Source organism: Nelusetta ayraudi, unplaced genomic scaffold, assembly GCF_046127955.1.
Source record: "Nelusetta ayraudi isolate G7.1 ecotype Tasmania unplaced genomic scaffold, CSIRO-AGI_Nayr_v1 ptg000050l, whole genome shotgun sequence".
Taxonomy (NCBI): Eukaryota; Metazoa; Chordata; class Actinopteri; order Tetraodontiformes; family Monacanthidae; genus Nelusetta; species Nelusetta ayraudi.
Genome location: NW_027466100.1, coordinates 2,118,846 through 2,139,871, shown reverse-complemented (window position 1 = coordinate 2,139,871; position 21,026 = coordinate 2,118,846). Strand labels below are relative to the sequence as shown.

Below are 21,026 nucleotides of genomic sequence, written 5' to 3'. Positions count from 1 at the left end.
TGTTCAAAAGCTTGTTATTATCCCTCTATTATAACATTTGTTTACTCACCGTTTCTGTAACATGTATAAGTGCACATGTGCATGATATGCTGCATTTAATAAATTAGTAAAGCGCTGATGCATACCTTAAAACCGTTTTGTAAAAAACGTGTAAAGGATTTTTAAAAAAATCTTCTTGGCATATTCCATTTTTCTCTTGCTTTACAAAAAGTAAGACACAAATACAAAAACCTTTGGTGTATTGTGACAAAGAGACGAAAAGTTGATCAAAGTAACATCACAAGGAACCATTGGCAAGGACCGCACGGCAGAGGTCTTTGTAACTTGTGATTACACCCTTAGTTTCTCTTTCCTTCTTTCTTTCTGAATGCATTGTTTTCTTTGAAATTGATTTCTGAGGAATAATATTTTTCACTTATTGTTTGAGGTGTTGACAAGAAAACAAAGAATATTTTAATTTTATTGATTTTTTTTTTTTTTTTAATTGTTTAGTCAAGTTATCTCTCTTTTTTTAAAAAAAATCACACCTTTTATTTTGGTTGCCTTAAATTTCCGACAAAGGTTTCTACACGGGTTGATTGTTTGGTTACGAGTCGATGACAAAGAACAGTCAGCTAACAGGCCATGAGTGATTGGTTTTGACAGAAAAGCCAAAGTGAATCCGGATGAGATGTTTCAACCCCCACCCTCGACGCACACACACACACACACACACACACACACACACACACACACACACACACACACACACACACACACACACTCCTTTAATACTCTTCTACCATCCTAGCCAGAGTAACCAATGAAATGGGTTCTAATGGATTTTAGCAGCAACACCCAGTTCGCGTCACTGAGTCTCGCCCCCCCGCCCCGTCTGTGTAAGTGTGTGTGTGTGTGTGTGTGTGTGTGTGTGTGTGTGTGTGTGTGTGTGCGTGCTTGTGTATCCCTGTGCATCTATGTGACTGCATGCCACATGAGATATATCTGACCTCTCCTCCATTCCCTCTCTCTCTTTCTCTCCACCTCCATCCCTCGCTCACACGCACTCACCCACACACGTAGGTGCTGCTCTCTGGCATCCCTCCTCCTGACACACATACATACTTACACACATACACACAACACCAAGTCCAAGTTTGGACCATTTTTTCTGGTGTGGAGAAACTTTACACTTTGCCTTCATGGAGGATTACCACAAACCTGACCAGCAGACAGTGCTGGCCCTGAGGAACATCGCCAACCGCCTCCGAATCCACTGCATCAAGGCGACAACTGCGGCAGGCAGCGGGTGAGTCGCACCTCGGACGTGATCCCAGAGTTGAAATAATATAGAAATTCACACAGAAAATCATTGAAAAGGCAGGTTGTCCAACATAGTAATGCAATTTTCATTTTCATTTATTTAAAAAAAAGACTTGAAAGACTTAGCAGCCTTTGATGCGTGCATGCATGCATCCATGCATAGACAAGGAAGCGAGTGAAAGGCCAAAGAACAACGTGTCCTCCTTTGTTCTCCTCTCCTCATCTGGAGACAGAATGATTAGAACATCATCGGCACAATTTATAGAATAAATGATTTATTTAAGTTGATCATTTAAAATGATTAATATTGGACAATGCATTTGGTTATCATTATTATTCACATTATTATTTATTTTTATAAGATATCCGGCATATTAAACATTTTTGTGAGCCCTTTTTTTTCTCATTTTGAGTGCAGGCCATATTTGCAGCTGTGTATCACAGCAGCCAACAAAAGTTGAATTATTTATACTGTAATTATTTATACTTCTCATATTATCTTCCTTTTATATTTAAAATGCTGTGAACAAGTTGTCTCTCATTTTTGGCAAATCAGATTTATTAGATTTGTTAGATTGGTTGGATGAATATTGTCGCAGTTTTGGGAATGAGACAAAATGTCTGCGTCCGCGACGCAGCAGCCACAAAGAGAGCGAGCGCTCTGAAGGACGCAGGGCGAGGTTTCACTGGCTCACCACAGCCATGCAAGCATGTGAACTTTCATTCATTAAATGTGGAGATGGCTTAGGCTCTTCTGCTGCTTTTACATAATTACAGTTCCAAAATGTGTGAGTTTAGTTAATGGCTTGATTTCATTTTGTCCTTTTAATTACAGCTGAAAAATAAGTCACATCTGTTTAATTCTGTGACCTTGAAAAGATATTTCTTTATCGCACTCTGTGGAGGCCGTTATTGGACATTTTTACATTTAAATCCAGATGGCAGTGTAACATGGCCTCTTGGCTTATATTCACAGCTGGTTACGCAACAGTGACATAGTTTATATAATCAAAATGTTGCGCTCTCATGTGAATCAAAAAAGTACAGCAATTTCATCCACAAAAAATATTTCCTTGAAAAAAAAAAAAATGGCTGAAATGGCAGTCGCCTGTGTCTCGGTGTCTTACACTCCTGTGCACACGTGTGCCATTTCCTCCGGCTATGCAGACACCCGACATCATGCTGCAGCGTGGCGGAGATCATGTCCGTGCTTTATTTCCACACCATGAAGTACCGCTACGACGACCCACGGAACTTCAACAACGACCGCTTCATCATGTCCAAGGTGACAGGAGTAAAACACACACATGTATATACATGTATATATGCGCATATATGTATGTATGTATGAATATATGTATATACAGTATATTTATATGTACATCTATATATGCGTACACACACACGTATACATATGCATTATTCTGCAATTTATATGCACCTAAGAATTCATTTTCATATTTTCTATTGAAATGGTAACAGATTGCCTCAATTTTCTCAATTTGTGACCCATTTTTTTTTGCAGGGTCACGCTGCCCCGGCTCTGTACTCCATGTGGGTTGAGGCAGGTTTCCTGAAGGAAAGTGAGCTGTTCAGCTTGTGCCACGTGGACTCCTCCATGGAGGGACACCCCACACCCGTGAGCGTCACACATGTCACACTAATGGAGCACAAACAGCCAAATCCAAACGCTTAATGTGTGTCTGTATCGATGTGTATTTGTGCATTCGCAGAAGCAGCACTTTGTGGATCTGGCCACTGGATCTCTGGGACAGGGTCTCGGCGTGGCCTGTGGGATGGCTTACACTGGGAAATACTTTGACAAGGCCAGGTAATCCCCGAGACGTGTACACACACATGCAAGTAACAACCGCCTCTTGGGTTTTCGCGTATCCTTCCACACCACGCTGCTTTTTGAGTGTTTCGTGGGCGTGCGCTGCAGCTACATGCTCTTACGATTCTTCTGCTCTAATAACCACAGGAGCCAGCAGTCACATCTCAGTTATTTTTACCATCTAAGCAAATTCAACTCCAGGTCGAGTTTTATTTAATGTAGGGCTTTGAACTATAAGCTAGTGCTCAAATTTCAAATCACTGAATGTTTAAATTTGATTAGGATGAATGATGTGCTATTAACAGATCAATAGAAAACCAGAAATAAAACAAAATTATTTTTGCAAAATGTATATATATATTTAATACAGAACTACTTTAATACAGAAAATACAGAAAAAAAAAACAGATTTGAAAAAAATATATATATATTCATATACATATACATATATATATATATACAGCCATGTATATATGCATATATAGATGTGTTCTCGTATGGGCAGGTACTATTAAGGCAGGTGTGGAACTCAGCAGTCACACCTAGAATTGCCTCAGGAGTCTTTCATCGTCACGTCGCAGCCAGTTAATCAGTCGTACTGGAAAAGTGTCAGGGAGCGTTTCATCAAGACAACGCCTCACCCTCGCCTCGCTCTCTCCTCCACCTCAGCTACCGTGTCTTCTGCCTGCTGGGGGATGGTGAGATGTCGGAGGGCTCGGTCTGGGAGGCCATGTCCTTCGCCTCCTACTACCAGCTCGACAACCTGGTGGCCATCATGGACATCAACCGTCTGGGCCAAACGGATTCCGTGCCCCTGCAGCACTACGTGGAGAAATATCAGAAACGCTGCGAAGCTTTTGGGTATGCAAGTGAAAAACTAAAAAAAAACAAAAAACAACGTAATCAGTAGTTGACTCTTGTCGGAAGACATTTTGAAAAGGAACTGCTCACATACGATGCTTAATGTAATATGCATGATTTGATGTGTGTGTGTGTGTGTGTGTCTGTGTGTGTCTGTTGCGTGTAGCTGGCACGCTATCATTGTGGATGGACACAGCGTGGAGGAGCTCTGCAAGGCTCTGAGCCACGCACGCCATCAGCCCACCGCCATCATTGCCAAAACCATCAAGGGGAAAGGCATTCCAGGTATTCTATCAGCAAAAGTGCACCACTCCCACTCCGATGCAGGTGTTATGTATGACAGCATATGGCAGCGGCCTTTCCGTTGCAACAAAAGTGAGTATGCGTTTCTCTGTGCCTGCAGCTGCGGAGGATAAGCTGGGGTGGCACGGCAAGACTCTGCCCAAGGACATGGCCGAGATGGTTATAAAAGACCTGCAGAGCCGCGTCATGAACAGCAGCAAGCACCTCTACCCGGCTGCTCCCGTGGAGGACGCTCCGCCGGTGAGCCTGAGGAACATCAGGATGCCCAGCGCACCCAGCTACAAGCCTGGAGAAAAGGTTTGCCGCCATCCCCGCTCTGTCTCCCCAGCGCTGAACAAAGTCGCAATAGTGAACAGAAAAGAACCAGCTCGAGTCAACCTGGCCTGTCGTTCTTCACAGATGACCACGAGGAAGGCGTACGGCATGGCGCTGGCAAAGTTGGGCCGCTACAATGAGCGCGTTGTGGCCGTCGATGGGGACACCAACAACCTCACCTACTCAGAGATCTTCAAGAACGAGCATCCCAACCGCTTTGTGGAGTGCTACATTGCCCAGCAAAACATGGTAGGATGCCTTTAAATATGCCAGTCATCATGATCTCCCTCACAAATAAAGGAATACAATTGGATGTCAGAAAACATACGGAGAAAAATGTGTTTTTGCATGATCAAATTGTGTAATTGTTCTTATTTCCTCATTACATTGAGTGGTAAAAGGGGGAGAAATCCCTCTTCCACGTGAATGTGTTGATCTACCTTGGTTTATATTCACTCAACTCTGATTACACTGTGCACAGGCAAACATATCAAAGCCTTTCATTTGATTATATAAGAGCATCTACACTCACTGTCAGCATTGGCAAAGAAGCAACCTGCTCTGCCCAATGTGGATGTACATCAGTTTAATAGAATTATCATTAATCTTGCTTTGAGCATCTCTGACCTCAAATCAATAATTTGAAGCGAGGTGATCAGACAAAAAAATGTTATGCTCTTGTAGCTCCAGCAGCAGCTAAGCGCAATGTAGGTCATGCATGCATGTGATGGTAAACTGCTGTGACAAGTGTATTCAGAGGTAAAATATTAATCAGTGCAGGGGGTGGGACCATCTGGCAGAATGCATGGGAGAAAGTCAAAAGTTGAATGGCGACACTTTGTGGTTTATAGAAATACATGAATTGTGGTTTTAGTCAAGTTAAAAACAGATTTGCTAAAACTGATGGATTTTCTTTATTTGTAAGTGTCAATATGTAAAATACCTCATTTGAAAAGTGAAGCATTTAAAGTAGTAATTTGATAAATGGAATACCTTTTTTACTAAATCCTTATGTATGCATTAATTGTAAAATAGGTCTTTATTTACAAATTATTAATTTAGGATTAGCCATAGCAGAAGAGAAAAGATAAAGACATAGAAGGTATACTGCTGAATGCTATTTCTTAGCTTCAGACATTATGAAACGATATAAATTAAAATTAACTGATCTTTTTTTTTTTTTAAAGATAATTACAGTATTTAATCACGAAAAAAATGCCAGTTTGGAATCTTAGGTCAAAATGATGAGGAAAGAAGTGAATAATGCAAGAATAAAAGTCATAATTACAAATGGCGTATAAGTGCAATGAAGACAGAGTAATACATTGAACCCTCTGTTGTGGTGAACAAGACTTTTAGTGATTCTCACATTATGACTTATTGTTTTGATATCCAATCACATAATTTGAACTATATCAACTGTGGTCTAACTAGAAGCATCTTTTTTTTAAATCTATGCTTTGTGTCATTAGTATACAACCTTTGAGACGGAGTACTTGAAATTCAAACGAATGCATGAATAATAGTAATAAAAAAGTGCGTGTTTCCTCTGTAGGTCAGCGTTGCCATGGGATGTGCGGCCCGCGACAGGAACGTTGTGTTCGCCAGCACTCTGGCATCCTTCTTCACCCGTGCCTACGACCAGCTCCGCACCGCCGCCATCTCGGAAAGCAACATCAACCTGTGCGGCTCCCACTGCGGCCTGTCCACTGGTCAGTCTGCTGCCGTCAGCCAGAACTCAGAACACGCCCCCCTCTCACAGACCTCACTGACCCGCTCCTTCACCACTTCCACCCTCCTTCTTTTCCCCTTGTTCTCCGGTGAACCTTCTGTGGTGGTTGTGATCCTCTCTTTCCCTTATAATGATGTGTTTTCCTCACAACTCCCCCTTTGACCTCACAGCTAGTTGTCAGTCCTCCCCTTTCCTCCCCACCCACCTCTGCGCCCTGGATGGTGTCAGCAGGGGACCGTGTGTCCCTCTGTTAGCGCAGGTAGTACACTGTTTACCCGGTCTGGCTGCATGTGCATGGATCTGAATGCGTCGGCTCACCTGATCTGCGCTTGGAATTTAAATGATTGTCTTTGATTGCCTAGAAATAATTGTAAGTGTATTACAGGGGAGGAAGGTCCGTCCCTGATGGGCCTGGAGGACATTTCAATGTTCAGGTCCCTTCCAACGGCCACCGTTTTCTATCCCAGCGATGGTGTGTCCACAGAGAAGGCTGTGGAACTGGCAGCATCCACACGGGTGGGTAAAGTGTAGCGCCGCGGCTTCCTCTTCACATTTGGGATTTTTTTTTTTTATCCTTAATCTTCCTGTTTCCTTGAACACAGGGTGTTACCTACATCCGGACTAGTCGCCAAGAAAGTGCCATCATCTACAACAGCAACGAGGACTTTCATGTTGGCCAAGCCAAGGTGAGACATTTTGGTTTTTTGTTTTTTTGTTTTAATATATATAGCACATTTCATACAAGGGCAACTCAATGTGCTTTACGTGAATAAAAGTTCAAACATTTTAAAAGCATTAAAAAAAAAACAAAGAGGGAAAAAAAGACAGATTAAAATGCATAAATAGAGTGTTTACCTCACAGCTATAAAGGCAAGATGGTACCTTCTTCATATCAATACCACATCCTCAAACAAACTCTGATACATTTCCCCATACCAGGTGGTGTACCAGAACAAAGATGACCAGGTGACTGTGGTGGCTGCTGGGGTGACTTTGCATGAGGCTCTGGCGGCGGCTGAGTATTTAAAGAAAGGTACAGGTTGCGACCTCCTCGCCTCAAAGATACATTTCTAATACAATATCGATGAAATGTACACCCCACCACCCCCGGTTGGTCGGCACAGTCCAAATTTCTCATCTGAGCTAAATATATTTCCAGAGCGGATTTACATCAGGGTCATCGACCCGTTCACCATCAAGCCACTGGATGTCAAGACCATCGTGGACCACACGCGTGCCACCAGGGGGCGAATCCTCACTGTGGAAGATCATTACTATGAAGGTGGGAGTCCACAAGGGGAAAAAAAACATTTAACACTGTCCAGCTTCTGCATATTGCATGACTACCACTCGCAGCAGCAGCAGCAGCAGCAGCAGCGGCAGCAGTGGCGGCGGGCCTTTCAGCGTAACATCAGTGTAGCTCAGTCATTGGTCTGCGTCCTCGGCTGCGCTGTGGTGGCATCTGTTCATTGGTCCGGCAGAAGAGACGCAGTGTGGCAGCATTTGCTTACTGGACGCCGAGAGGCTGACTACTGCGTCCCCTCATGGTGTGGTAGTGCCATCGCCCTGCGTTTTATAAGTGCGAGAGCCAGAGAGGAAGAGTGCCGTCACAGTTCCTTATCCAAGCATGTGCCCACGGGGCTCCCTGTGACCTAGATTACATGGGCAGCCATGCCCTCTGCCTGTTGGTGGAAACAAATGGCACAGCCTTGACTAGACAAAAGATATTAGGGGGAAACCGACCAGATGTCATGGCGTCGATTTCATTTTATATGGGGTTGAGGGAGGGCCCTTTTTGCAATTGTGTCAGCATCAGAGGCAAATATTCTAAAGCTTTTCAGACTCCTTTTTTAAAAAAAAAAAAAAAAAAAAAAAAAAAAAAAAAAAAGGGCATTATATGCCCCTCTGGGCTCTGTCCAGGATTTAGCATTAAAAAAAAATAGCATTATGTTTGCTAATGGAAACCAACTCCATAATCAGACCAAATAAACGGAACAGTCCAATCTCAGGGCCAGTATTTTGTTTTCATGTTCTCAGCATAAACCGCAGGTGTATTTTATTTATTTATTTATTTTTAGGTTTGAGATTTCAATATTGTTTTTAATTAGACCTTTGTCAGACCATCAGGACCACTTCCCATGTTAGCGATCCACGCTGAAAGCTCCTTTTTTGGTCATTTCCACAGGCGGCCTTGGGGAGGCAGTGTCCTCAGCCATGGTCAACGAGTCTGGATTCAACCTGCACCGCCTGGCTGTTTCCCACATTCCTCGCAGTGGCAAGCCTCACGAGCTGCTCAAGATCTACGGCATCGACCGCGACGCCATCGCCCAGGCCGTTCGGAAGATGCTCAGCAGCTCCACCAATGCAAAGTAACTTGTTTCCGAGCCCCGCCCCGCCTGCCAGTCCAGCGTTGCGCAGGTTTCAAACATGTCTTGATTGATACGACACCCAGTTCTTTCAATATCCCCCCCCCCCCCGCCCCCACTGTGAATGCCCTCCCCGAGTATGTACTGAAGTATTGTGGTTTTTGTGCTGTACACTTTGAGTAGTTTCACGTTTACCTTCCTGTCGTGCATCCATCACATCTCACACACACAAAAAAAGGTACACATTGAAACGCACTCACTTAACCCATATTTCTGTATTGAAAGTAAATGACTTGTTTTTTGGTGGACAGCCACTGCACCAACTGAGACACATTTACATGTTCATAATGAATACGGGTATGTGTTTTCCTTTGTTTTTTGTTTTTTTTAAAATGCTCTTTCATGAACTGATACCACTGAAAATGTTTTCATATTGATTGATGTGACGCAACATAAAAGTGGGTGGGGTAAGGTTAAAAGTAAGTGTTTGTCATGACAGCAGGAAAAGAAAGAAATAAGGTAGTAGTTGTTGTCTGTAGATTGTAGTAAAGAAAAAAATCAAATGTAGAGAAAGTCATAAAAAGCTGTTACTCAAATCCACACATCACACCTCAGACTATTTCAACTGTTGTGGTTTCAAAAGTGTCTCTTCTCTTCAGCACTGTTTCCATAAAAAAAAAAAAAAAAACATCAACACACACACTCAGGCTCAAGGGTTTGTGTGTAATAACTGTAAAACTACAACATATTCACAACGTGACAGTCATTGCTGTGCGATCAGAAACCTTGGCGTAAAGGGAAGGCATGGAGGCTCACAAGTGCTGGAAAATGGAGAATGTGGCTGAATGTGACTACAAAGGTAAAGTTGCATTTGACTTGTGAACCCAGCAACAAAACATTTTTTGTTACTTGAAATTTTCTATGTACCTTACTTTCATGTAATAAAAACCCGCTGCATTTGATTTTTAGGTGTATCGATTTTTATGTATTTATTATTATTCATTCATTTTAAGTATCAGATATCAGAAATTCAAATATCAGATACACACTCACACTATAACATCGATGACAATAGTTAGGCTTGTAGTACAACTCAGTCATGGTTGACGTAAATATGATATATTAGTTTTGAATTTAGATGTAAAAGGTATAACAATTCTTATTTTTATTTTCTTTAGTTTAAACATGCAAGTTCTTGCATTTTCCAAATTAATATTCAGTATAAACATAAAAGCTAGTTGTATTTGTAAGGAAAAAATGCAATTCAGAGAAATGGCACATTCAGACTAATAATAGAATAGAATAGAATAGAATAGAATAGCCTAATTACACTAGACATAGAAAATAGCAAATAATTCATTTAAATTCTAAATGAAATTGGGAAAGTGTAATTACGAGCCTTTTCCTACGTTTTCAACATGTGTTTGACTCAGAAATGAACTTGAGCGTTTAAGCTTTAGTAGCTTGTGATGGACATATAAATGTGATTTAAAAAATGTATGCGCTCACTTTGGTATAGTTGTAATTGTATAATTCAACCTGAAGATGGCAGTATTACATTAGCAAGAGCCACGGCAAGCACGCCCATCCAACACCTCGCAATGCATCCTGGTACTCGAAGTTAATATGACGTCGAAAGAACGTTTTCACGAAGACACAGACTCGACCTTTGAAACTACATTTCCCGTCACAATTACTCACTTTGAAAGACGTTAACGGGGAAGCCTTTTCTCCGTCGATGAACATTACTGGGGGGAAGTTTCCTCTGTCAGCCTCAGCAAGAGGCTGAAGAAACTCCCCGAGAATGACAAAACTATCGGCCGGCTTGAGCATTGTCGAGGTCCGTGGAGAGAAACAGCCGAGGCAAGTCATCTGCAGCTAAGTCCCGACAATGCGGTTCAAGTTGAAACGGCAGTGAACCACGGTCTTGGTGGTTTTTCTGCTGTGGTACTACGCGGCTGGGCTGGGTCCCGTTACAGCTAGGAGTCGGTGGCTAACTCGCCAAGATGTCCACGGAGGAACAGGAATGTGCCGACGCGGTGCTGGTGACCGAGGCCGGGCCACAGTGGCTCCGAGTCGAGGTCGAGCGTCTGACGCGGGAGCTTCGGGAAACGACCCACGAGAAGATCCAGGCGGCGGAGTACGGACTGGCGGTGCTGGAGGAGAAGCAGCAACTCAAGCAGCGATACGACGAGTTGGAGTCGGAATACGAGACGGTTCGACACGAGCTGGATCAGCTGAAGGAGGTAACGTGAGGTCATAGCCACGCAGCCAGATCATTTTGGAAATGTAGGTCGAGGAGTCTTGACTGTGAAAGTTTGTTTAACTGCCGATCAGTCACAATCAAACGACACACGTATGTTTACAACCGTAGTATTTCACACGTTGCATGGCTCACATTCTTTGAAATGCAAATGCATCTGCCAGAGCCAGTCCGGACAGGTCTGATGGAATAGAATGGTACCAAAAACCCATCGATTTGCCAGGCAACAGAAAATCTGTTTGGCTTGCTTGTTGTTGTTTGTGAGCAAAAGTTGACTACCTTCTACTAGACTGACTTCTACTTCGACTGTTGTCATAACGTTGTGTTTGTAATGCACTTAAAGTTGTAGCATCAAAAACAACGTCTACAGCCAGCCAGTGTTCTCTGTGTGAGCATGCTGCAGAAAAATAGAAAAAAAAAAAAAAAATAGAAAAATGTCCCATTTAAATATTTTTTTTCATTAAATTTGTCCTTCCCGCCCGTTTGTTTTGTCATATGTAGGAACAGTAACTCTGGATAAAAGCTTTGCATTGCAATGGGGTTGTCGTCTGTCAGCGGCAACAAATTTCTGCTGCCATGTCAGCAGCCTGGTTCCGTATTAGAGTATTGCTTACACAAGGCCGAACCGCTGTCATCAAACCTCACATTACATCAATGATGCCCACACACGTGGATCATCACTCAATTCATTTTGTTCCCTCTTTTAAGACAAACACAACGTCAGCCATTGAGGAAGTCATTTTCAGTTTGGTTGTCACAATCTCAGAGCTGTGAAGCCTTAAAAGGCCTTTTAAACCATGAGATTTTAAAAATAAATAAATAAATGTCAAGAGATGTTATGATGTTATTCTTATCTGTGGGATTTTTCCCACTGTGAGTCAGAAGGGAAGTTGGGTCTTCCCTTTTTTCAGTCAAGTCAGAGTCTCCTTGCTGTCACTCTATCATCCCGTAAAGAAACTGATTTTCTGGATCTGTCTATTTGTCATTAAGTGAGTAATTGGCCATGACGCTAGTTAAATAGCAAATGATGTTTTCCTAATACAATATGATATTTTGAATCATTTCTTTGTGGTAAAGTTCTGGAAATCGGCCCTGTATGATGTCACAAAGGGGCGTCGAGACCTCTCCCGGGTTGGTGACAGCACCCACAGCCAGCCTCTGCTGGGAGGAGGGATACATCGGCTGTTATTTAGCTGCTCTAAAGTACCGTTATTTCGATTATTAATGGTGTGAGGCTATGGTCCAAGGTTAATAAACAAAGAAACAAAGGGCTGAGAATGGTTGGAACTGGAAATCTTGAAAAGTAAAGTTCTCACTTGCATTCACCATAGAATAGAATAGAATACTTTCTGTCCCAGATGGTGACGGAAATTCTTCTTCGACTGGGCTCACAAACACATTTGCATATTCCCATCAAGACGCATTATACACGACAAATACATGAATACAACAAAAGACCAAAAAGCGCTTCTTAATTCATGTTTACTCTAAATTACACATGTGGTGACTGGACACGGTCTTCTTGAGCTGTGAATAGTAAACTGTGAGGCCGTTCCCATCAGTGTTCTGTGTCGTACTTAAAAGGAAAATCAGTCCAGTCACTCGGTGACTCACTGTTGCGCTCGCTGAGTTGCTATCTCATGACTCTTATGAGTGAGGCTGAGGCTGATGGAGGGAGGGGAAGTGTCCGCCAGCCCCCTCTGTGCTTCATGCTACAAATTAAGTAGTGTCACGTTACGGCTAGCTGCTCGCTGTCACACATACCAATTTGTCAGGCTGAGAAGGATTGATCAGGAAAAAGTCACGTTAGATTAACGGTGCCAAGTGGCGCCACGTCTCTGGGACAGCCTGAAAATAGTTTGTTAAAATACAAATCAGTCCTATTTGTACTATGAGCCATTAATGTATTTATTTCCCTTCTAATCTCGTTCGGTAACACTAGCTATGTTTACATGTGCAAATTTCTCCAATCCAATCTAAACCTTGGTTGATCGTCAATTCCAAACCCACTGTTTACATGGACGCTGTACCAAGTGTTTAATCAGAATAAATCAATAGTGTTTTGTTTTGTTTTGTTTTTTTTAATATAGGCCAGTTTTGCTTCCATGCCGCCATGTTTCCTGCTTGCCGAAAAATGACCGGCTGCCGCAAAGGCGGAAATGCGTCGCGCTGACATAGCACACACGTGCAGTTGAGATAATTTTACCCAAACAAGGAAGATAGGATCCGAATGGGTGTGGACATGGATGCCATTTCGGAATGAAATTTCTTTCCAAATGGGCCAGATTGGATCAGAATCCACTGATTGAGGTGTTTACGTGAAGCATTTTTAATCTGATTGGGCCTTTATTCAGATTATTTGTGTCCATGTAAACAGAGCTATTGTCCTTTCCATTTATCCATTCAGAACCTGCCAAACTGACTCACATCAGTCTTGATCTTGAGCTGCAGGGAGATCTTTAGCAGACCTCAGAACAGAGATTGAATTCTCAAAATCTCGCTGTACACTGTGTTACCGCAATAACGTTCATTCTATCTCATTCTGTTCTATTTCACAGGTTTTTCCGAGTTGTGCTTGATTCAATGCCGCAATGGCGGTGCTCACATTTGCAAGTGTTTACAAGTGTGACCCTGAAAGTCACCGTTTCACCCTCGATTAAAAATGAATTTGCTTTTGCTGTCCTGTCCGTTGTTTGTCACCAGGCCTTCGGACAGGCTTACTCAACCCACAAAAAGGTGGCTGCGGATGGGGAAAGCAGGGAGGAATCACTCATCCTGGAGTCTGCCAGTAAGGAGGCGCTGTACCAGCAGAAGGTTCTGGAGCTGCAGAACGAGCTGCGACAAGCCAAAGTCTCCTTCGCCAGTATCCAAGCTGAAAATGAACGGCTGTCTTCAATTGCCCTGGAGTTAAGAGAGGTGCTTCTTCCACATGCTCTTCTGACTATAGTCCTTCTCTAAATATAGGTGACAAATATACAGTCTCTCAAACTACCTGATAGTCTCATATGGTCAGAATGCAGGGACAAAATGTTTTTGTGACGTAAAAGAAGAAATGAGAAGTGATGGAATACACAATAATTTAGCTATAATCTGATATAGCTATATGACATCTGTAGACCCTGCAACGGATAAATGAAACCTACATTACATGCATTGCCAAGTCACTATAAAAACAGGCACATTGAAAATATGCAATACATAATCTAAGTTATGTACTGGGGAAACAATATAATGGCAGTATATCCCCACTTGTAACCTTTACTTCCTTGCTACCTGTTAAAAGTTCACTCACTCAGTGTATTTAATTATTTTTTAGATGAGAGCCAATAGATGTGCTTTTTGACTGGTGGGCCATAATTAGCTCTAAACTTTGACAGGGGGTCCGGTTTCATGTTTTCATGCACAAAACATGTTGCTTTAATATCAATTAAATAATGAGCAAAAGGTGTTACAACAGTATATCTGTCGTAGAAGCCCCACGGTATTCAGCTCTCGATTAAAATGACTCTTAAAACACCAAAAACAATTTTTGGAATTACAGCTATTTCATTACTTACTGACTATAAATATAATTTCTTCAAGTTTGACTTAAGGGGCCAGATTGGAACGTTTAACAGGCCGCATATGGCCCCCAGGACGTAGTTTGACCACCCCTGATGTAAAGCAATGCACAGCTGTAATAGAGGAAAGGATGCAATTGGATGTCTGGACAGAGACGTGGAGATCAAAGCAGCAGTTTGAAGTCAGGCAAGTTGAGAGAGAGTTGAAGTTTTTTCTCTCAGTGGGGATGGGAGGAAGAGGGGGGGGGGGGTATGTGAACCTCCGGGAGGGCTGCGAAACCAACAGGAAAGATGATGTAATGGTCCACTGTTGAGTGGCACAAAGAATCTCCTCGGCTGGGGCTGTCGCTGGCACCTAACGGTGAGTGAATCTTGCCCCCAACCTTCCCTCACCGCAGTGTCCCTCCAGGGTCTCTCACCCCTGTGGTATGCGGACCAGGCCGACACGTCACTCTTCATTTCACCAGCAGTGACCACGCCGCTCCCCAGGATAATCTTCCCCCGCGCAGACCGGGGGGGAAGATTTCCCTCAGCCAACCGGTGGCGTCTCTCATGGTGTAACCGTCCCTTTTTGCTCTCATTCAGAATTCAGAGCTGGCAGAGCTGCAGCGTGGTCAGCTGCGCAATGACATCAGAGAGTACAAAGTGCGAGAGGCCCGGGTGCTGCAGGACTACAGCGAGCTGGAGGAGGAGAACATCTCCATGCAAAAGCAAGTGTCTGCGCTCAAACAAAGTCAGGTGAGATGAGCCGCGTCGAACACGTTACATGTGGCACAAATCAAGAGGTGAACACGGAGGATTTTACCCCTTGTTATCTTTTTCCTTGTGATCAGCTGCTGCCCATCATCATATATCATGGCATTCACCTGCAGCACTAGGTTCAATGTTCAAATAACTAAATGGGTGAATTGCGTGTCATGACATTTTTTTTTAAGTCAGAGTTGTTTTATGAGAAGCATGAATTTGTCAAAGCACATATTTAATTAAAGGTTGAGTATTTATTTTAAACTCTGATGTTGGTCACTTGTCTTTTTGTTGAATAAGACCTGCATTATTTAGAACATGTGAATATGGCGTCATAGCAGATAGTAAAGTTTTCTCTTATCACTGTATGTGTATTCATTGTCACAAGTCTCAGATGGAACTATGGGCTTCCTCTTATATCTTATTATCACCTGCCTAGGTGGAATTTGAAGGTCTGAAGCATGAGATCCGGCGACTGGAGGAAGACTCCCAGTGTCTCCACAGCCAGCTGGAGGAGGCCGTGCGCCTGAGAGAAATTGCTGAGCGGCAGCTCTCGGAGGCCCTGGAAACCATCAAAACGGAGCGCGAGCAGAAAGCAGCGCTGCGCAAAGAGCTCTCCCACTACATGACCATCGGCGGCTCGGTGTACAACGGCTCTTTCAACATCTCCATTGACAACCTGAAGCTCCACGACGACTCTGTCGCCGGCACGGAGCCCGACAACGACGACCTCATCCGAGGCTTCGAGAACGGCCTGGCGAAAGCGTGCGAGGGCGACGAGGACAACAGGACGGCGGCGGGCAAGAGGGGCGGGGCGTTCAAGCCGGCGCCGAGCCTGGTGGACGACCTGCTGAGCGAGCTCAACATCTCAGAGATCCAAAAACTCAAACAGCAGCTTATGCAGGTATTTATTCTGATGAATATCTTATTTCTTTGATTACTCAGACCCTTTATTGTACTGTTTTCCCACTTAATGTCATTCCGTAAAAGCTCCCTTACTTTGTAAATATGTTATTAATGATCATGAGTAGATGGACAGAGATTGTGAAATGGAGTTTCTTCCCATAAGCCATCAAAACCATGAACAATTACAGTGACTTCACCACGGCCCCTAGCCAACCAGTCCAAACTGTCCCTCTAGCGCATAAAACATCTTACACACTTACACACTGTACGTACTCTCAGTAACTTTAAGTCACTAAAAGTCACTTTTAATTATTGAAAGACTCCACACGCTTTGTGAATGGTGTGCTCTTTTTTGTGCGCACACATATATTACACACACACATATATAGATACACATATATATATGTATACACATATATATGTATATGTACAGTATGTATATATATGTACACATATGTATGTATATATGTATACATATTTGAAATAAAAAAAATATATATACAGTATTATATATATATATATACATATATATATACATTTTTTTTTCTTTTTACCGCACATCCTATGAGCATGTGACGAATAAAGTTCTAGAATCTTGAATAAGTTTATTTTTACACATTTCTGGCAAATACTTACTGAAAGTTTTTGTTTATCATTCAGGTGGAGCGAGAGAAAGTAGCCCTGATCAACTCTCTTCAGGAAAGCCAGAAGCACTTGGAACAGGCCTACGGGACGGTGTCGGAGCAGAAGGAAACGGTCAACAGGCTGACGGAGAACCTGAGCGCCATGAGGAAACTCCAGGCCAGCAAAGAGCGCCAGTCGGCCCTGGACAGCGAGAAGGACCGGGACAGCCACGACGACGGCGAGTACTACGAGCTGGACATCAACGGACCGGAGATCTTGCAGTGCAAGTACACGGTGGCCATGTCCGAGGCCGGCGAGCTGAGGCAGGAGCTGAAGTCTTTGAGGGCAAAGTACGAGAAGTGTCGCAGCCTCTACGAGGAGGAGCGCTCGCGGCTGGAGAGCGAGGTGCACGACCTGAGGTCCAGGTTGGCGTCCCTGGAGAAAATCAGCCAGACGGACAAGGTGGAAGTGTCCCGCCTGGCCAAGGAGCTGCGTCTGGTCAGCGAGACCGCCGGGGAGTCGCTGGGCAGCCTCAACGTGGCCCAGGACGAGCTGATCTCCTTCAGCGAGGAGCTGGCCAACCTCTACAACCACGTGTGCATGTGCAACAACGAGACGCCCAACCGCGTCATGCTGGACTACTACAAGCAAGGCAAGGCCATCATAAGAAGAGGGCAGGAAGGGAAGGAGCTGCAGTCCATACTCCTCACCAACGGAGTGATTGCCGAAACCGAAGCGAAGAATTCCGACCCCGGCGGCGCCCCGGGGAGTCAGGCTCCCGCCCTGGAGCACCGGCCGGAGCCCATGAACATCTACAACCTGGTGGCCATCATCAGGGACCAGATCCGCCACCTGCAGCAGGCGGTGGACCGCACCACGGAGCTGTCGCGGCAGCGGCTCGCCAACCTGGAGCTGAGCACCGTGGCGGACAAGGACAAAGAGGCGTGCATGGAGGAGATCCTCAAGCTCAAGTCTCTGCTCAGCACCAAGAGGGAGCAGATCGCCACGCTCCGAGCGGTGCTCAAGGCCAACAAACAGGTCAGACGACTCCCCTCCTCCAACCCTCAGCGGGGGGTCTGCACGTCTGCTTTGTTGTGTTTGTTTCCCAGAGGAAGGATGTTCATTGTTCTTCCAGCTGACAAGCTGACAAGCATAGCAGGAAAAAAAACTTCAACCAATAATAAATATAGAATTGAGCGCGAGAAATGATCGTTGTGTGTCTCTTTCCCTCCAGACGGCCGAGGTCGCTCTCGCTAACCTGAAGAGCAAGTACGACAGCGAGAAGGGGATGGTGACGGAGACCATGATGAAGCTCCGCAATGAGCTCAAGGCATTAAAAGAGGACGCCGCTACGTTCTCCTCACTTCGAGCCATGTTTGCCACAAGGTACGGTTACCTAACGGTTGCTGACACAAATGGCGCATCCAAAGAAATTCCCGGCGTCTGCCGTGCTGTTTTTGTTAAATTAGATTCTTCCGGGTTTTTTTTTGCTCGCTAGTTGATATTTCTTGCTCCTCACAAAGAAATATAAAAAATTCAAAATGTTTGGTTTTTTATAGAGCGCCTTCTCTGTGCGTGTCAGGATGCGTTTTCTGAAAAGTCGCAGGGCATTCTGGGAGGAGTCTGATGTAATACTTGAGAGAGCCAGCTCAGAAACCTTGTCCTCCCATCTGGAAATCCATCTGGGGAACGGGTGGAAAACATACCCAGGCCCCACAGCTCACTGCTGTCACAGTGCTCCACCTGCTGGAAGTAACGTGCACTGTTTTTCTTTGTGCTCCCCCGCGTTTTTTTCCTCCCAGGTGTGACGAGTACGTGACCCAGCTGGACGACATGCAGAGGCAGCTGACCGCGGCCGAGGATGAGAAGAAGACCCTGAATTCTCTGTTGCGCATGGCCATCCAGCAGAAACTGGCCCTGACGCAGCGCCTGGAGGACCTGGAGTTCGACCACGAGCAGATGCGGCGCAGCACTGCCACGGCGGTGGCGGGAAAGGGCAGAGCAAAGGGCAAGGGAGCCTCGTCGAGTCATCATGTAAGTCCGAGGGGTCACTCCAGGACCAGGCCCAAGTCACAAAGTATCAGTTTCGAGAGAGTCTGCCTGGCGTCGCAGTTTTTTCTCTGACTTTTTTTTGTTTTTTATTAACTTGTGGGTTTATATTTTAGTTCTAGTGGTTATTTACAGCTTTGTGTTCCATCTTTCTCAGTTCCGTGATGCTGCAGCTTATATTTGACCATATAAGACCTTCTGCTTTAAGGTCATCCAGAGGCCATAGGTGTTTTTATAAAAGGGCAAGTTATTATAATGTTACATGGTTTATAACTAGTTACCATTATATTGTAGTGAGGCCTATGTTCTTCTTAATTAGTTTTAGATGGCATCTGCCTTGAGGCTGCATTCCTTTTACAATGGGCCTGAGCACCATTAACATTTTATTCCACAGCATGGGCACATTTCTTGATTCTCCGTTCCCTTGATGGAAGTCATGTAAAGAGAATAATTTTTCGTAATAATATTTATATCCTTTTCCTATGAAATTTTCTGGGATGTGTGATGGTGCTCGTGTTGTAGGAGCATCCCGTGGACCGTGAAACGATCCATTCCAATAATTCAGGTTTTCCAGCAGGTTTTATGACATGCAGCTCTATTGCTGCATCCGTCTCCAGCAATATTACTCTCTTGTTCAGCACTGCCCTGAATTATTTCAGTTCCACTCTCTCCCATCAGTCCGCGCTGTGCATCCGCATCCAAGAAGTCTTTGTGGTCTGTGGCATTACTGTCAGCTCGTTTCTCATGCATAGCCACAAAAAGATGTCCATTGCCATACAAATGTTGTTTTATCATTAATATACTTTTTCTGGTCCAGATAAATCTGTAGCCTCTATGACATACTTCTGAACATCATCCTATAAAAAGGTGCTTTCTTCTTCTGCAGACCTGTTTCAACAGCAGTGGAAAAAAAGCAATTGTTTTTTTTATGTAAATTTTCTCAACATACAGATAATTGTGCTTCAATAATCTTTCTGTCACTGATAACATGGAAATTAACGTCACAGCAACCAATCAATGTAATGTGATTTTCCTCTCTCTTCCCTCTCTCCATTTGCAGTAAATCTGTCATGCCAAGTGTCCTTACGGAGATCCGTCAGCATTCACTCCTCGTCCCTCCAATCCCTAATCACCGTTGAAATCATGTTATTGTAAACACTTTCTTTTACAGTGAGTGCCAAGGATTTGTTTTCAAAGTGCCATACTCAAAATGCTTTTGACTGCAGAGAAAAAGATGAATCTCTTCAACTCCCCACTGCAGTCTTTCAGTCTTCCAGCAACGTACACCACTACTGTTACACAACGAGATGGAAGAATCAATATGGGGCTTTGTTGGTTGGTCATTCCCTGTGTTACCCTGACTGAGCACTTTTAATTGACTTGCTCTTAAGTGTTCCCTCTTAAAAGAACTAATCTTAGCATTATATAGTGTTTTTTTTACTGGATGTGCATGCGTAAATCTGTCTGATCCCTGACATTGTGATTAATGTTGTTCTATTTATTGCGATAACAAGACAACCAGAGGTTATGGTACATCTGAAACTGAAATTTCAACTCGTCTGATGAAATCAGAGAAGACACTAATCGACATTTTGCCTTAGTTGTTTTCTTTTGGCCTTAGATTTAGCGGTGCCTTCCCACACTGAACAGAACACAGTGTCAACATTTTCCCAACATACCGTAGTTTTTATTCTTTCTTTTCACCTAATGATGCATCAGATTAAAAGCATCAAATTCAAGGTCAATGTCTTAACCACATTTCACTCATTTCACTACCCTCTCCTTTGTATACTTTGTTGTTACTGGATAAAGGGATGCTTGCTGTGACTAAAGAAAAGTATTAATGCAAAGTTTATTTAAATATGTATAAGTTAAGGTCAGGTGTTAATAGTATTCAGAAACTTTATCCACAAAGGAGAGTCGTAAGGGTATTTTTTTTTTAATATACATAATGTCCATTGTCTATAAACAATACATCTGCAGTGCCATTTCATGTTATGTTTATTCAAATGTAATTTGTAAACATGGAAAAGAGTATGTTTATTTTGAGTGAAAATATTTTACATGTTTGCTCACATACTTCTTATTTCTTATTGTGTATTTTTTATATCTATACATAAAATTTACTTTAACAGCAATTGTATTTATTTGTCAGTGTTGAGACTGT

General features: G+C 43.5%; 2 protein-coding genes across 2 annotated transcripts; both read left to right on the top strand.

Moving 5' to 3' along the window:
* Positions 1–995: 995 nt before the first annotated feature.
* Positions 996–9,675, top strand: LOC142895953 (transketolase-like). The gene is made up of 14 exons (XM_076037330.1): positions 996–1,288; positions 2,470–2,587; positions 2,828–2,941; positions 3,036–3,133; positions 3,806–3,997; positions 4,164–4,282; positions 4,401–4,597; positions 4,700–4,864; positions 6,171–6,327; positions 6,733–6,863; positions 6,950–7,033; positions 7,287–7,380; positions 7,507–7,629; positions 8,533–9,675. Exons 1-14 carry the CDS (start codon positions 1,182–1,184, stop codon positions 8,718–8,720), a joined length of 1,887 nt encoding a protein of 628 aa, XP_075893445.1. The 5' UTR covers positions 996–1,181; the 3' UTR covers positions 8,721–9,675.
* Positions 9,676–10,445: 770 nt separating this feature from the next.
* On the top strand, positions 10,446–20,070 carry LOC142895976 (protein bicaudal D homolog 2-like). Its single transcript, XM_076037376.1, has 8 exons — positions 10,446–10,959; positions 13,680–13,892; positions 15,122–15,274; positions 15,720–16,184; positions 16,847–17,848; positions 18,045–18,196; positions 18,613–18,844; positions 19,920–20,070. The coding sequence occupies exons 1-8, from the start codon at positions 10,720–10,722 to the stop codon at positions 19,920–19,922; spliced, it is 2,460 nt and encodes an 819-aa protein (XP_075893491.1). The 5' UTR covers positions 10,446–10,719; the 3' UTR covers positions 19,923–20,070.
* The last annotated feature ends 956 nt before the right edge of the window (positions 20,071–21,026 follow it).

What these genes read in the sequence shown, in the direction of transcription:
- LOC142895976 (XM_076037376.1), top strand. Translation starts at nt 10,720, where the DNA reads ATGTCCACGGAGGAACAGGAATGTGCCGACGCGGTGCTGGTGACCGAG. An exon ending in TTGCCCTGGAGTTAAGAGAG is followed by an intron (nt 13,893 to 15,121) that starts GTGCTTCTTCCA and finishes GCTCTCATTCAG; the next exon opens with AATTCAGAGCTGGCAGAGCT. An exon ending in TGCTCAAGGCCAACAAACAG is followed by an intron (nt 17,849 to 18,044) that starts GTCAGACGACTC and finishes CTTTCCCTCCAG; the next exon opens with ACGGCCGAGGTCGCTCTCGC.
- LOC142895953 (XM_076037330.1), top strand. Translation starts at nt 1,182, where the DNA reads ATGGAGGATTACCACAAACCTGACCAGCAGACAGTGCTGGCCCTGAGG. An exon ending in TTCATGTTGGCCAAGCCAAG is followed by an intron (nt 7,034 to 7,286) that starts GTGAGACATTTT and finishes TCCCCATACCAG; the next exon opens with GTGGTGTACCAGAACAAAGA. An exon ending in GGCTGAGTATTTAAAGAAAG is followed by an intron (nt 7,381 to 7,506) that starts GTACAGGTTGCG and finishes ATATATTTCCAG; the next exon opens with AGCGGATTTACATCAGGGTC.